Raw genomic sequence first — 15,524 nt, forward strand, 5'->3', positions numbered from 1 at the left:
AGGGCCAGGGACGGCAATCATTGTCTCTCTCAGCAGATATTGTCTCCTCTAGCTCCCAACTGCGAGCCACATTGGTGAGAAACACATTCACCAGGGATAGTCAGAGGAAGAAGGGCCTCTTGCTAAGAGCATGCCTGCCTGGCCTGCTGCCCAGTCTGAGAAGGTGAACTCTTCCGCGGGGTCCCTCCCGTGCCCACCCGCTGTGAGGACAGAGCTGAAAATACATCCCAGCAGCTCTTCAGTGGGGAACTGCCAGCTTCCCACTGCTCACTCCACTTGGGAGGTGCCTGCCTGAACCCAGGATGTGTCCAGGAGGCCAGGCTCTTCATGGAATGTCTCCTACAAGCTCTCTATGGAGAGCACCCTCCATAATTCGTCATCCCTACTGTGTGCTGGCTGAGCTGGACTCAGTCCTTCACTCCAGCAAGAAGCGGGAAGGATGGCCTGCCAGGCACTCATGGGCCTGGGCCGTACAGACGCCTGAGGCACAGTGGGGAACAGATGCTGAGGCCAGAGGCTAAGTGTTCATGCCTGATGATTGATGGTGCTGCTTTATAGCCCAAAGTGGTGTGGTTTGGGGAGGCTGTAGGCCCAGTCCCCACTTCCAATGGCCCTTCAGGGTCTCGTGATTTTTTTTCATGCCGCTCACTGTCCATGTACGCGATCCATCACTGCCACGTGTCTTTCTGGGGCCATACGGACGGGGATGGGCCAAGACGGCAGCAAAGGCAGAGGTCAGATTCTGGGAGGGTCAGAGGAGTCTAAGACAGACAGTGAGCGAGCGATGACTGGCTTGTCACTGTCTTCAGCCCTACCGGGTGCCGTGACAGGTAGTGGGGACGTGAGAGGGACGGTGGCAGAGTGGCAGAGGCTATCAGCATTCCAGCCTTCCAGCTGCCAGGCCCCCAAATTGATTCAAGATGGCAAGCGAGGAGGTTCTGGGGAAAGTGCAAAGTGGAGCGGGCTGAGCAACGCCAAGCCAAGCCGCTTCCGAAGCCGCCCCCTCCAGGTGCTGCCTGGCCCAGGCAGGAGGACGTGTGGCCAGGACGGGCAGCGGGGAACGGACAGCACTGCTGGCCCTGGCAGTAGGGGTTCCCCAGACGGGGGGGGCAGCGCTGGGGAGGAGAGCCTCAGGGTGCTGGGTACCTTCCCAGAGCCTGGGTGTCATGAGCAGCTCACTACAGTGCTTGTAGCAGAGCCAGGATCCTCACTGGACGCTCCAGACCCCAGCTCAGCTGGAGCCTCTGCCTCAGGTAGGCACCCGCTCCATTTGGTCCACAATGTTCAGGGAGTGTGTTTCTAAATTGTCAGACTGGGTATGTGGAGAAAACCTGGCACATGAATACCATAGTTACCAACCATGATGACTTGATAATGGGACTTCTCCTGGTATCGTCTGTCCACAGTCGTCATCAAGGGTTGCACGTCATCTGGTCTTTAAAGCCGAGTGCTACTACCCAGCAGTGGCAGCTTAAAGACATTTGGGGCCACAGTACCACAGCTCCCTGGCTCTGCCTCGGGCCTGTAGCCCAGCCCCATTCAGTTCCTTGACATAGCCTCTATAGGTTCTGATCAGAATGGCCAGTCTAGGATGAGCCAGCCTTAGACTGCTAAGCAGCTGAGCCCATCCTGGGTGTTCCCAGGCTAGCCCTTCAGAGCTCATAAAAAGCTTTGGGTCTGAGCTACTGCCCCTCCTCATAACTAGAACAATATTCAAGAAGTAAGAGCTGCAGCCAGGGGAGGGACTGGCCAGCTGGCGGACACTGCCCTGGTGTTGCATAGCCCTGAGGGAGAGTCCTCGCAGGATGTCACCTTGATGACTGATTTCATCATCACTGATTTCAAGAAAAGTGACGTTTCCATTCAGATAAGCATGCTACGTTAACAAGAGGGCAAACTTGGTCCCCCCCCCCTTTTTTTTCCAGGCAACGTAGGGAGCATCTGAAATGTTCTACCCTTGAGCTGATGATGTAACTCAGTGGTAGAGGTCTTGCCTGGCATGCATGGGAACCTAGATGCCACCTGCAGCACCATAAAGCACACTGCAGGCCTTGTTGTGCCCATCTTAAGCCCTGTGCCAGAGGAGGGGCCATCCTTTCCTGACAGGCTCCTTCCATTGCTGCCCTCAGTGGCCCCCAAACCCTCAGATGGGCCTGTGGACCAGCCTGTGCCTCTGACCTGGTGTTCCTCTTGGTCTGTTAGCCCACCTGTGTCGATGACGACGAATAGAAGTGATAAAAGATGACTCTGATCCTTGGGTGGGACCCTAGCGTAGGGTACAGCCTGGACAGCTACCCATAGTAGGCCTTCCCAGGAGCCTCATCAGTCAGCCCGTCCAGGCCAGCTACCCAGTCATTCCTCTGCGGCTGGTCACTGGAGACCCTGGCCCTGCCTGCCTCTGTCTGAGGAGGCGTAGTTGATGGACGCAAAGGGAGCCTCACTGTCCTTCAGCAGCGCTGCTTGTGGGAGGGTCTCCCAAGCCCCGAGCTTCATTCTCCTCTCTCCAGTCCAGGGTTCCCGTCTGCTTCTGGGGGGTACAGAGCCATGCGGGCTTCTCCAGAGTAGCCTGGTGGAGATTTGAAGTAACCCACTCCATACAAGTTCCCAGCCCCATGCCTCTGACAGTCCCCCTCCACCTCCATCACAGTGCCTCTGCTCCGTTAGCCCCGATCTGAACCAGCGTGGTGCGGTGCCGTCACCTCTCCTGAGACCTTGTCCTTCTTGTCATCCTCTCTCCATAAGCAGACAGTCGCGGCTCCTGAGCTGTCCATACCCTAGCGAGTGGCCAAAGCCCGGTGACGTCTGTTTGCTTCCCTGCAGGTGTGTATCCTGGCTCCGTCACCCCGCAAAATGGGCTTGCTTCAGGCATCCTGTCCCCCTCCCATGACGTCCCTGCCAGGCACCACCCGCTGGAGGTCACCCCTGGTTCCCACCACCACCTGACCCCTCTGCCCACAGCCGAGAGCACCAGGGATGGGTATGTATGGCAAGCCAGCCCTCAGGGGTGGCAGCTGAGCACTTGCGTAGGAGGTGGGCGAGGCAGAGTGTGGCGGGTGAGCTGCACACAGTCTGCTGTTACTCATGACAGCAGCCTACGTTTATGCGTCACTGACTGGGTCCTGGGCTCTCTTCCGCCTTCTGTGTACCATGTTATTGATGACTCCCAGGGCCACCCCTACCACCAGAGGCACGTGGTATTGGTTCCTAGGCTTCCAGCCACCCACATCCTCCTTTCAGAAGCCCCTGGGAAAATGCTGCTGCAGCCGGGCCCCTCAGGAGTACCCCTCCTCCATCTCCCTGGCTCTTTGGGCATTTGATATCAGACTTCCCATAGAGGGGCTAGCCTGGGTCCCATTGGAACCCTCAGAGCCTTCCACAGGGTCACTGCGTTCAGTGTGCTCCTTGCCCTACTGGCTGGATCTGGTGAACAGGCTGCCCTCCTCCTACATGACCAGAGGGAGTCCCAGCCCCCACCCGCCACTCATTTTGCTTATCACCAACAGTGACTTGCTCCAAGGCCTGGCCCGGGTACTTTCCTCCTTCCTTGCTCTTTTCCTCCCCAAGATTGCACAGCCTTGGCCCCAGTACACCTAGGATCAGTCCGGCTTTATTACCGAATCTGTGGCCTGCTGCTCCTACCTGGGTCCTCTTGTTCATTCGTCGGTTCCTTCCCGATTCCTGTGGGCAGGTCCCCGGCCCAGTGCCCGGCCACCCCTGGCTTTGTGTGAAGAGACGTTGGGCAGGCTACACAGCTTGGCCATCTGGAGAAGGAGCCGAAAGGGCTGTGGAGGCTCAGAAAGGAAGCTAGCAAGCCAGGTGGGCCGCCTGCAGGAGGTAGTGCTAAGCCGGGCTCCAGGGACAGGTGGAGGAATGGGAAATTCCAGCAGGCGTGTGAGAGCTGGGATATGCCGGAAGAGGAACCATTGTGTGGAATGCTGAGCTGGAGAGAGGTCTCAGGAGCCAGACTCAGGCCAGTCATAGAGGAACCCTGAAGGTTGGGCCGGGCCAACAGCATGTTAGGGACATAAAGAGAATGAGATATGAGGGGGTCAGTCGGAGCTAAGGCTGGGCAGGTGGGGGGAGAACCCAAACAGCAATCATGGCCCAGGCTTGATCCTGACTAAGAGTGAGGAACCCAAAGTCTTGGGCCCTCCTTAAGCCTCTGTCTCTTCCTCCAGGAAGGTGGTAAGGACCACCTCCCCGTGCCTGTGTACCTTGTGTCCCCTCCACAGTCGCCCCTGCCCTTTCTGCCCCAGCTCAGGCCACCTGTTTAGCCAGTTGCCAGCCTCAGCATCCCCAGCCATAAGACATGAAACCAGAGACCCTTGCAGGACACAGGCCTGTTGCTTGGCCTCATTCACCACCTGCCTGCCGGCGGCGGCGGCGTAAGTGCCCATCAGGAATGCCTGCCCTGAGAGACAGAGTGATGACAAGACAGGACCCCAACCCACCCGCCCAACCCTGGCCCGCCGAGTGCGGAGCGTTATCCCCAGCCGCCAGGCGCCCGCCCGGGTTCCGGATGCCTGCCCGAGCGAAGGGCCCCATGGCTGACACGGCCTGAGGCTGGCCTGAATGGGTTTCTTTTTCAGCCCCAGAGGAGAGATGGGTGGGAAGGCCTTCAGCTTCCCCTGCTTGCCAAAGTCAACAGGGACTGGCCACTTGAGGCTCCCCAGCGGTTTGCTGGGACGTTTAAATAGCCTGACAGAATTATCTGATTCACTCAGAAATATGCTAAGAGGGCCTGACTTCATGACCAAATGTATTTACCCTGGCTCAGCGGAGACACCAAATTTGGTGGGTTTCTTTCCCAGCCCTGTGCGGGGAGACACGGAGCCCCGGGGCTGCCAGCCAGGTCCAAGGTAACTTGTATAGGCTTCAGCCGAGGCTCAAGAGTGTCCTGTGGGAGTCACTTGCTGCCAGAGAGGGCTCCTCCAGGTGACCTTCTTGCTATCGGAGTGACACAGGTCAGCCGTGTGTCAGCTGTGTGCAGTTACATTCTGTTTAATTTCACCCACTGTGAAGGTGGCAACGGCGAATTTATGGCGGGGCTGGACAGAGAAAATAAACCTTGGATCCACACATGTTCCCCCAGATCTGTGCTGGCTTCTGCCTTGCACCTCATCCGTAGGGTTTGGGGCTGCGTGGTTTAGAAATCTGCTGGTGGCAGGGCATGTTAGCATACACCTGAAATATCAGCACTCAGACACTGAGGCAGGAGGAGGATGAGTTTAAGGGCAGCCTGGACTAAACAGTGAGGTCCTGGCCCAAAAAGAACCTGTTTGTGGATATCGGTCATTGTTTGCCACATGCCAGGCCCTTTTCCTGGGCTCTGGTGATGCAGAAGACCCACAGCTGGCCCTCCCCGCAAGGCACAGCTGGGTTTTGGATGTCCAGGGAGAAGGGGACAGGACAGGACCTGCTACACAGTTCTGAAGAAAAGAGATCTTCACATCTGGATGTGTCTTAGCCTGGCTCCTGCCAGGAGAATGGACGGTGTGGTCATCCAATTTGTGGCCTGGCCTTCACTGTTGGCACTGACAGAGGGAGACCCTGTCCCCCATGGTCTGAAAACATCAACAGTTGGAGAGGTTGAGTCCAGAGAGTCCGTGAGGACTTGGCTCTTGAACTTCAGACAGTGACATCTCAAGTGTGTGGAGATGGGAATGTTTCGACAAGGCTGTGGCAGCAGAAGGTACTCCCAGTGTGTCCCTGGATCTCCTGTCCCTGCCAGAGTCCTAGTTCCTTCAGAGTAGGCACTGATCTGCCCTGTAAATCTCACCTCTAGGAGGAGGAGGAGGAGAATGTGCCTCCGTTGACAGGGTCACCTAGAGCCAAGGTCCTGGGTTTGCTGTCTGCTTTGAAATAGGGCAGTGGTTCTTAACCTTCCTAATGCTGTGACCTTTGATACAGTTCCTCATGTTGTGGTGACCCCCCCCATGATAAAATTATTTTGTTGCTACTTCATAACTGTATTTTTGCTACTCTTATGAATTGTAGTGTAAATATCTGGTATGCAGGATATCTGATATGAGACACCCAAAGGGGTTGAGACCCGCAGGTTGAGAACCACTGATATAGATGGCCCAGCAAATCCACAAGTCAACCAAAGCCTTGGAGACTTTGCTACTGCTCTTGCTCCCTCCACAGTGCATATGTGCACTGTCAGGCTGCAAGCCTGTGCATGGATAGGTTCAGAGTCCCTGTGAGCAGAACTCAAAGGTTAGCATGGAAACCTGAGGTAGGAACCTGGCCTGGAGGGACCTCGGTAAACCTGGGTGACACTCAGCACAACTTGCTCAAGGTCCCTGCATCTCTCTCAAGCTCTGTGGTCTCAGCTCACAAGAGCTTCCAAAGAGCACAGGCTTGGGCCCGGATCCCTCCAGTTGTGTATGAATGGAGGTGGTGAGGTGTAGCTGGAGAGTTCTCTCTCCGGGTCCCACCAAGCCCCGGCAGTCCGACAGCCCACTTATAAAATAAACACACAGACACTTATATTATTTAAACTGTTTGGCCTAATGGCTCAGGCTTCTAGCTATCTAGTTCTTACATCTTAAATTAACCCATTTCTATAAATCTATACCTTGCCACGTGGCTCGTGGCTTACTGGCATCTTCACATGCTGCTTGTCATGGTGGTGGCTGGCAGTGTCTCCCTCTGCCTTCCTGTTCTCTCAATTCTCCTCCCTGTTAGTCCCGCCTATACTTCCTGCCTGGCCACTGGCCAATCAGTGTTTTATTTATTGGCCAATCAGAGCAACACATTTGACATACAGACCATCCCACAGCAGTGAGGCTCTCATCACAGAAGCTATGTAAGTAGAAGACAGATGGCCAGGGAGGGAGATAGGAGAGGCTCTCTCAGATACGCTGCACCACAGAATAATGTCAGCTTTCACCTCCCTTTGGTCATGGCATTTATTAATGAGGACATATATGCACATTGTACTGGGCCGTTTGTTTACGTGGTTTTGATTTGACCCTCACCAAAACCTGTGAGGCCAGCGTTGTGTGACCGTGTGGTCAGAAAGCACTGTGCAGCAGCCTCTCTGAATTTTGGTTTCCTGATGCACAAAGGGGACCTCTCATGAATCAGATGGTCTGTTCCCCCCCACATCCAGGAGGTCAGAGTCACACACAGTTGGAGAGCTGGTCACCAGCAACCCATGACCGTGACAGCTGCGGCATGGCAGGAGGTAAACTTAGCAGCCTGCAGGGAAACCAAGGCTCCCGACATTCTAAGGTCTGTGTCTGGTGGAAACTGCTAGGAGTTTGTACTCCGATCTGTGGACTTCCAGGGCCATGAGCATCCCTGTCCCTTGTTTATTGGCAGCCCTGAAAACTTGAGTTCTCAACTAAAATATAATTCCCGTTAGAACATGACCAAGCAGGAGGCTTGTGGACATGTTCGTGGCATTGTAAATTAGAGTAGGTGGTGAGGCCCCGGGTTGTGCCTCACCCGAATGAAATCATGGCATTCTGTCCTCTGCAGCCTGGGGCCTGGCCTCCTCTCACCCATGGTCAGCCCACTGAAGGGGCTTGGTCCCCCACCGCTGCCACCATCCTCCCAGAGTCAGTCTCCAGGGGGACAGCCATTCTCCACACTCCCCAGCAAGCCAGCCTACCCACCCTTCCAGAGCCCACCACCACCTCTACCCAGCCCCCAAGGTAAGCTGCACTCAACCGTTTGTGACCAAGAGGACGGGCATGGGGCCTGGGGGAGGCAGGTGGATACTCTGAACAGCGAGGGCCACATTGGGCTTCTCGCCTCAGTGACAGGTCGGAGGGGCCTACTGCTAGGAGGAAGACAGGGTGGGTGTGGTGGATCCGGGAAGTGGAGGGCCCACCATCCCATCAGCTGCAGACGACTTTAGCCAGCCACATAGGACCGCCTTTCTATCCTTCTTCCTTTCCCTGTGTGCCTGGACCAGGCACCAAGGGGGCTGATCCCCCCCCCCATGACTTCCCTCCATCACCACAGCCCCTGCCTCCTCTTGCAGGCTACCAAGGCAGTTTCCATTCCATCCAGAACTGCTTCCCCTACGGTGACTGCTACCGGACCACTGAGCCAGCAGCCTCCAGGGACGGCCTGGTGGGTGATGCCCATGGTTTCAACCCTCTCCGACCCAACACCTATTCCAGCCTCAGCGCACCTCTACCTGCCCCAGGTAAGCTGCCCAGAGCCTTCCTTCCCTGAGCACTCACTACCAAGGCTGGCCCTGCTGGGGCTGGTTGTCTGTCTCGTTTTTTAACATGTTTAACTGTCTCGTATTTACCAGCCCTGTGTGGTAAGGCCTCCCATGGAGAGCCAGCAGAGTGACTGTGTGTCTGCCATAGCTCTGCCCAGCTGGGTCTAGATGCCGGGAGTCCCTGAGCTCTTCAAATTAGACTGGAACTCGTGGTCCAAATGGTGTGTCACACTGAGTATCTATCAGGCACCTGCTGAGGTCTGGGACTGAAAAGCTACCGATCCCTGCTTCACAGGAAGGGGCAGCGCCTGGGGCGGGCCTGTTCCTCTGCAGGGCCAGGGATCTGAGAGTGGAGGGCTGGGGTCTGTTGCCCTAGCCCTGGCTGGGCAGAGGAGTGCAGTGGAGAGGGAGGGCTGCATGTTGCCCGGAGTTCGAATCAGGTCCTGTCCAGCAGGCAGAGCAGAGCTCAGGGCAGCATACGGGTGGGTAGACCCTCCTTCTGAATTACCTGAGCCATGCCCTACCCATCCACATCAGCCTCGGGGGCCAGATCTAGTGGAGGCCACAAGGCCCTACAGAGGGCTCTTAAGCAGCACAGCGTGGGCTGAGGGACATGGACACTGGACCCGGGGCCAGGCAGAGAGGCCTCCAGTCAACACAGACCTGTGGCTCCACCATCACTGGGGGTTCGGCCATGTGTGCATGTCCTCACGCCTGTTCTGTGTTTGTATTCTCCCTTCTCACGTTGTGGAGCACATCTGTGTGCAGGCGGGCCGGCCCAGGTGGTTCTGGGCTGGCCCAGGTGGTTCTGGGCACCTCGAGGAGCACCCATGGCGCATGCATGCATTCACTGGGTTGTGCTGATGTTCGCATACCCGCCTCTCTCACGTTACCTACCCTGAGACTCACAGCTGGCTCCGTAGACAGGCATGCACCTGTGTGCGTGAGCGTGCGGGGCTGCTGCAGGTTGCTGTGTTTGTACGTGCATAGTCCTGTGTTTGTGTGCAGCAACTCTTCATCTGTAGGTAGATACGGGCCACAGAGACTACACGACAGGCCTTGTGCAGGCCACCTGTGTGCAGGCCACCTGTGTGGTCGGATACCCACTCTGTGTCCACACTCCTGGCTTTCACCGTCCTGTGCTCCTGGCCCCAACCCAGGGGGGACTTACTGATTTAAGCCTCGGGACCCCAGGACAGGAGGCTTCTTAGGGCCTGTCCCCAGCACCCATTCCAGCTGTATTCAGCTGCCTCACTGCCAGCCACCTCCCATCCCGATGACAGCAGTCCCAGGCTGAACAGACAATGTGGACCGAAAGGCTTCAGCTCACCCCATCCCCACTGCACAGATGTGGGAGCCTGAGACCCCCTTGCCAAAGCCACCTAAACCATGGCAGGAATCAGGGACAGGAAGTTAGAGAGGATGATCCTTGCAGGCCTCTGCCTCAAGTCAAGGGCTCCCGATCAGTGATCTTACTCTGGAAACAGCATGTCCACCAGAGGAGCCAGGTGTCCCTAGGGCCGGATGGACCCCACCTCCTAGCAGTGTGACCTCAGATGACACCTGCCCTCTCTGAGCCCATCCTTTACCCTGAAGATAGTGACTCCCATGTCACGGAACTGCTGTGAAGGAAGTGGGCTTAGTGATCACCTACTGAGTTCCAGTGGTGCTGGCTCCCCTCTTGTGGCATCTTGAGTCTGGGCTTGGGGTGGGGCTGGAATAAGGAGCTGAGTTCCTTCTGCCGAGAGGGGCCAACCTCTGAAGGTGGGAGCTATGATGCTGCCACCCCCACCCCTCCTTCCCCCTCCCTCCCTCCCTCCTCCCCTCCCTCCTTCCCCCCTCCCTCCCCCTCCCCCTTCCTCCTCCCTCCCCCCTCCCTCCACACCACAGTCAAGCACTGGAGAGGCCGTGCCAAGCCGTCTGCCTGTCTTCCCAGGTGCCCTGGGCTCTTTGGAGAGCAAGACCCTATGACTCGTCTCCACCCGGGTCACCAGCTCCCCCCCCCAATGGGTCACATGCCCAGCCTCTGCCACCTTCGCACCCTGACCCTCTGCTCTCTGCCCACAGGCTACGAGGCCCTGGCAGAGACCCCGTGCCCCACGGTACTGCAGCCACAGCCATCTGAAGACTTGGTGTCCAGTGGTCCCGAGGACTGCGGCTTCTTCCCCAATGGGGCCTTCGACCACTGCCTGAGTCACATCCCCTCCATCTACGCAGACACCTGAAGGAGTCCTGCTGTACCAGCCTGCCCAGCTCCTGACACTACTTCACCTGCTTGCCCTCAGCCCTGGTGCTTCCCGCAGGGGCGGCCAGGCCACATTCGGGGGGCACTTCCCTGCCTGGAGGACGGTCTGCTCTCAGAGCTGCCTGCCAGAAACTGCAGCCCCGTGGCAGTCCCTCGACTGTCTCCTCTCTCCCCAAGGTTCTCAGATCACAGACCTCGTGTGTATATATGATGTACAGGACCGCTTTTCCACCTCCCTATGAGTTTTATATTTTTGGTTTTACAAGAAAAACATTAAAAACTGGAAATTAGATATGAAGGCCCGGTTCTACTTTGGGATTCAGCCTAAAGCCTGAGACCCAGAAGATCTGAGGGAAGGGCATGAAGATGCCCAGGAGCCCCTGGGCCACAGCTATGGGACCCTCTTCCCCCATCCTACATATTGGTCCTTATAGACCCCAGGCCAATCCCTGGCCAGTACAGCCAGGTGGAGATAGCCCCAGAACAGGGGAGCAGATGGGGCCTGAGAGGTGCTCAGAGACAGCCCCCCACCTCACCCACACACACACCCTGATCATGGAGCCAGCCTGCTGTACCGTCTCTGAGCCCTCAGCTGGTAGAGAAGCCCCACTGTCCAGACCGTATGCAAGTCAAGAACACCATGGGGCCAGGGAAGCCTTTAGGGACAGAGACCCACCAGCCTCAGAAAGTGAGAGGCAAGAGGAGGTTCCCCACAGACCAGCTGGGGTGTAGAGAGCACTGTGCTTAGGGAACCCCCCCACACACACACGGCCCCAGCCTATAGAGGAGGCCAGTCCTGAGCACCAAGGCCTGCTCAGCTCTCCCTCCATTCTGCCCGTCTCCAGTGTCCAGCCCAGACAACAGACCCACGTCTAGTCTGTAGAGTGCCAGCTGAGGAAGAGATGAAGGAAAGTCCTGCCTCGTCTCTCTTGGTGGGAGGCCAAGGCGGGCTAAGCTCCCAACTCACCTCAGCTGCACCAGCCCTCCCCGGAAATGCTCTTGGGAGGGTCTCCTCCCCCACTGAGCATCAGCCACCAGGATGTAGCCCCCGCCATTCTGCTTGGCTGGCTTACATAGGCAGAGTGAGAGGTAAAAGGTCCAGATGACCCCCTTCTTCAGAAGGGAAACTGAGGCTCATAGGTCACCCAGCCAAGCTGGACTGCTGCGTGTTCCCTCGGTCATCTAGAGACACCTCAATCACCCCAATTATGTGAGTCCTTCCAAACACCTCAAAAAGGTCACTGTTCTATGTTCCTGCCATTCCAGGGGCCCAGGGTCTGTGGGGACTGTAGCCAATGAGGCACGGGCATGGTTCGCAGGGGCACACCTGTGCCCCACGCTGGTCTTGCCGTATGAAGCGGTCTCCATGCAGCCACACTCCAGGGTTGGTAGCAGCTCTTGGTTGTCTGTCAAGCAGGACATGGACCTGATGGCTGCCCTCTGCCTTGACTGCAACGACCCTTTCATCACCGTCTTTGTCCAAGAGAGCCACTTGTCCCATTGTACAGATTGAGAAACTGAGGGATGGTGAAGTAACCTGTCTGTGTGATGCAGCCACCCTGTACCTTTGGCCCTCAGACTCGGGGTTCCCTGCCTCTCACAATCCGACTTAGCCCTGAGCTCCTGGTGTAGGCCCAGTCCATGCCCCCAGTGAGGAAAGGCCAACCTAAGTCACAGCACAAAGGGCCCCTGACTCCCACCCAGGGTGCCCTACCCACCCCACCCCTCCCCTCCTTTTTATGGAACTAATTAGGCTGTGGCAAATTTCCTTTAGCAGGGATGCTCAGGAGTCAATGCTGCATGTCATTGTAGGCTCCTAATCCAGTCCAGATAAGCAGAATTAAGCTGTACAATGAGGACATATTTCTATTAATAATGAAAAGGGCTGAGCCTCGAGCACACGGGGAACACACAGGGCGCTGGCAGTTGGATTCCATTTAGTTTCAGAGCAGAGAGAGGGAGAAGAGGAGACAAAGAGCCATTAGAAACCGGGACCAGAGAAGACAGGCAAGCTCTGGAGGTACAGGCAGAGCTCAGAGGGGTAACAGGCTTGGGACTGCCCCGGTTGCCGGGATTCCTCCTCCCCATCCCCACTCATTCCCAGCATCCTTAGCGACTGAGCACAGGAGGCCCATATCTCCCTTCCCCAGCGAAGCAAGGCTTCCTGGCCACTCCTCAGCTCTTTCCCTCAGATCAGAGAGCCTGGGGGCATGCCTGCTGCCATTCCCAGGGACATCAGTCACATCCCTACATAGTACAGAGACAGGACTGTCCCTGTCACACAGGGTAAGCTGGAGTGAGGTGCCTGGAGAGTCACGGGAGGAAGGGGGCCATGGACAGGCCACAGCTTAGAGGCTCTCTGGGGTCTTCAGAGCATGGAGGTGAGTCTGTCCAAGGATGCCAGGACGGTGCCCAGGCCTGACCTTCCAGGTGACCAACTGAGGCTGTCCCGCACCTCACTATGACACCACCCCAGATTCCCTAGGAGCTCTGTACCCTCCTTCTCTCCTTCCCCTCCCTGGTTTTCCCCTCCTCCCTCCAGGGCCCCTCTGTCTCCTGCTGTTAGCTCCTTGACTGTACTTCTCTCCTCTGCCTGCCTCGAATCCACCTCTTCCAGTTCCTCTCTCCAGTCTCGCTCCCTTCCTCCATTTTTGTCTTCGGCCTGCCACAACCAGCCATGACCGGAAATCCTCTTTATATGACCAGGGCTTGCTCGGAAGGACCGCTGAGGGAGGGGCCTTTGGGGGCAGAGCCTTACCCAGCAACCCTCAGCTGGAATGTTGTGTACTTCGACCTCCTCTTCTGGTCCTGCAGCCAGGCCCAGGGGTCCCCCACACTGGCACCCGCCCTCCAAGAGTTCCCCTGTTCCTGATGGCCTTGGGGGCCCATGAGTTTCTTCAGGACCCAGGCCATCAGGTAGAGGGTCCCGACCCCTCCCTCTGCACCACAGGAAATCCAAGCAGAGGGCACTTCCTGAGACACACCCCCCTCCACTGGTCTCTCCACACCCCAGCATCCCTCTGGAGAGTAGGAAATGAAGCAAGGGCTTGACAGGCAGGCCTGCACCTCAGGCACTCCCTCTGCCAGGCAGGGCAGGGTAGGTCTGAGCCAGTGAGGTTCTGCTAGAAGACAGACAACCCCAAGACCAAGACGGCAGCCCCCGATCTGCCCTCCTTCCTCCCAGGCACAGGCTCCACTCTGTCTAGTGTGAGGCGGTTGTGTGTCCCTGCCTGACAAACCCATCCGGGACAGTGACCGGTCCCTACAGGCGTAGAGGGCTGTGGGCTGTATAACGGTGCAGGGCAGGTCTGAGGTTAGCCTGGTTAGCCACAGAGAGCCCGCCCCACCTCACCCGGCGCCACCATACCTGCCAACTCCGACAGCACGTGCAGCTCTAGTCCATTTGGCACGCTAAGTGTTGTGACCCACTCTGCAGAGAAAGGGGCCGAGGCCGGAGGCAGTCACCTGTCAGAGGCCGTTTGGGCAGAGTTAGCATTCAATGCAAGTCCACAGCAGCCTTCCTCCCTCGCCCCACCCTGTCAATCTGCGTGACAGCTCGGGATCTGAGCCCCTGGACCTGCCTAAGGACTTCTGGCACACGCCTCTCTCTCCTGTCCAGAGGGGACCATTAGGCTTTTACAAGTCCCGATTTATATACTCGCCTGGGCCATGGGCCCTGCCAGGCATTTATAGGTTTCTAAGTGGTCCTGTCTCTGGGGGAAATGCAAACAGAACAGGAACTAGGAAGGAGCTGCCAGCCCCTCATCAGCCAAAGCCTTCCATTCATTCCCAGGGGCCCTGGGCCTGGGGCGACTGGATCCAGCTTAAGAGCAGGCATGGAGCTAGACTTGGACAGTGGGGCTGTTTTAGAGGAACGGCAATACTACAAGCAGCTCCAGGTTCAAGGCGCCTAGCTAGCCTCTCCTAATGCAAACTGAGGCCTTGCTTGGGGAGGCTCTGGGGCCATTCACCCTTACTCTGTGAGTGTCCTGGCACTGGTTGCATGGGTTACATATAGCCTTGCATACAGTTGGCCTTTAATACATGTTTCTTTGAACGAATTTGCCAGTGACAGATAAAGACTCCACATAGACCCAGAACCAGAAGGGGAGAGGCCTGCTAACTTCATAGAGGCCAGCCTGGAGACACAGGAGACCCGGATCCCCGGCCTAAATCCCAAAACTCTACCATAGAGAGGTAGAAGGTACCATAGAGAGGGAGAAGACTGTGCTGGGAGACTCTCGGGGAGGCTGGGATCTGAGGAGGTGGGGCTGGGACAAACCTCAGCTTTTCAAAGAGCAAAGTCCTCCGAAGTAAAATGGACGACAGTACTGACCCAGGGCTGCAGGCCAGGGTCGGGGACTAGGCCAGCCTCCATGGCCCACATGCCCCTACGCCCCTGGCAATCCCCTGGTGATGGGCTGAGCACCTACCTTCCTGGCTCACCTTGGCACCTCGGGAGCCGGTCACCTGAGGCAGGTGAGGAATGGGGGAGGCAGGGCAGGAGTCCAGAGGCCCCATTTTCCCGTATTAGCAACAGGCCACTCAGAGTTGTCTCCTCCATGACTGTCTATTACAACACCAGGGAGTGCCCACAGCTATGACAGCCCCAGCCTGGAGTAGCCCCCAGCAGGCCATGGGCAAAAGCTCCCTAAAGGCTCTGGGCCAAGGAAATGTGGGAAGAGTACCGCCAGAGGGCTCCCACTCAGCGCAGGTCATGCCTGTGGAGAATGACCTGCATACTCCCATCCCACAGGTAAGGAAACTGAGGTCAGGGTGGAGTGAACTGCCCTGATTGCCTGTGGCTGAGCCAGGCACTAAACCACAGTCTCCTTAGATGCAATGGCCCAGTAGAGGACCCTTGGTCACCTTCTGAACCCCTGGCCCTGTGTATCTGCAGACCGCAGGCAGGGAGCCAGCCCCATTCCACAGCCCACCTCCTGCACTCACCTGAGGAGGATTGCCTTGCACTCAGGACCTCGCTCAGCTCCTCATCTGAAGACAGAGCAGTGCCCCAGCCCTCCCTCTAGGCTGCCGGAGAAGCAAGAGCTCCTAGGAGGCTGACGAGGCAGGAGAACCTCTGAATAAATCGGG

General features: G+C 57.2%; 1 protein-coding gene across 3 annotated transcripts in view; it reads left to right on the forward strand.

Annotated features, from left to right (window-relative positions):
• The window catches only part of Glis1 (GLIS family zinc finger 1), a 196,951-nt gene extending 186,229 nt beyond the window's left edge, over positions 1 to 10,722 (forward strand). For all 3 annotated transcript variants that reach the window (XM_076564661.1, XM_076564660.1, XM_076564662.1), the window contains 4 exons: positions 2,821 to 2,977; positions 7,489 to 7,664; positions 7,997 to 8,164; positions 10,253 to 10,722. In XM_076564661.1, the coding sequence (XP_076420776.1) occupies positions 2,821 to 2,977; positions 7,489 to 7,664; positions 7,997 to 8,164; positions 10,253 to 10,410 (659 nt within the window). In that variant the 3' untranslated portion in view covers positions 10,411 to 10,722. The remainder of the gene's footprint in view (positions 1 to 2,820; positions 2,978 to 7,488; positions 7,665 to 7,996; positions 8,165 to 10,252) is intronic.
• Positions 10,723 to 15,524: the final 4,802 nt, after the last annotated feature.

Source organism: Peromyscus maniculatus, chromosome 2 (assembly GCF_049852395.1).
Source record: "Peromyscus maniculatus bairdii isolate BWxNUB_F1_BW_parent chromosome 2, HU_Pman_BW_mat_3.1, whole genome shotgun sequence".
NCBI classification, from domain to species: domain Eukaryota; kingdom Metazoa; phylum Chordata; class Mammalia; order Rodentia; family Cricetidae; genus Peromyscus; species Peromyscus maniculatus.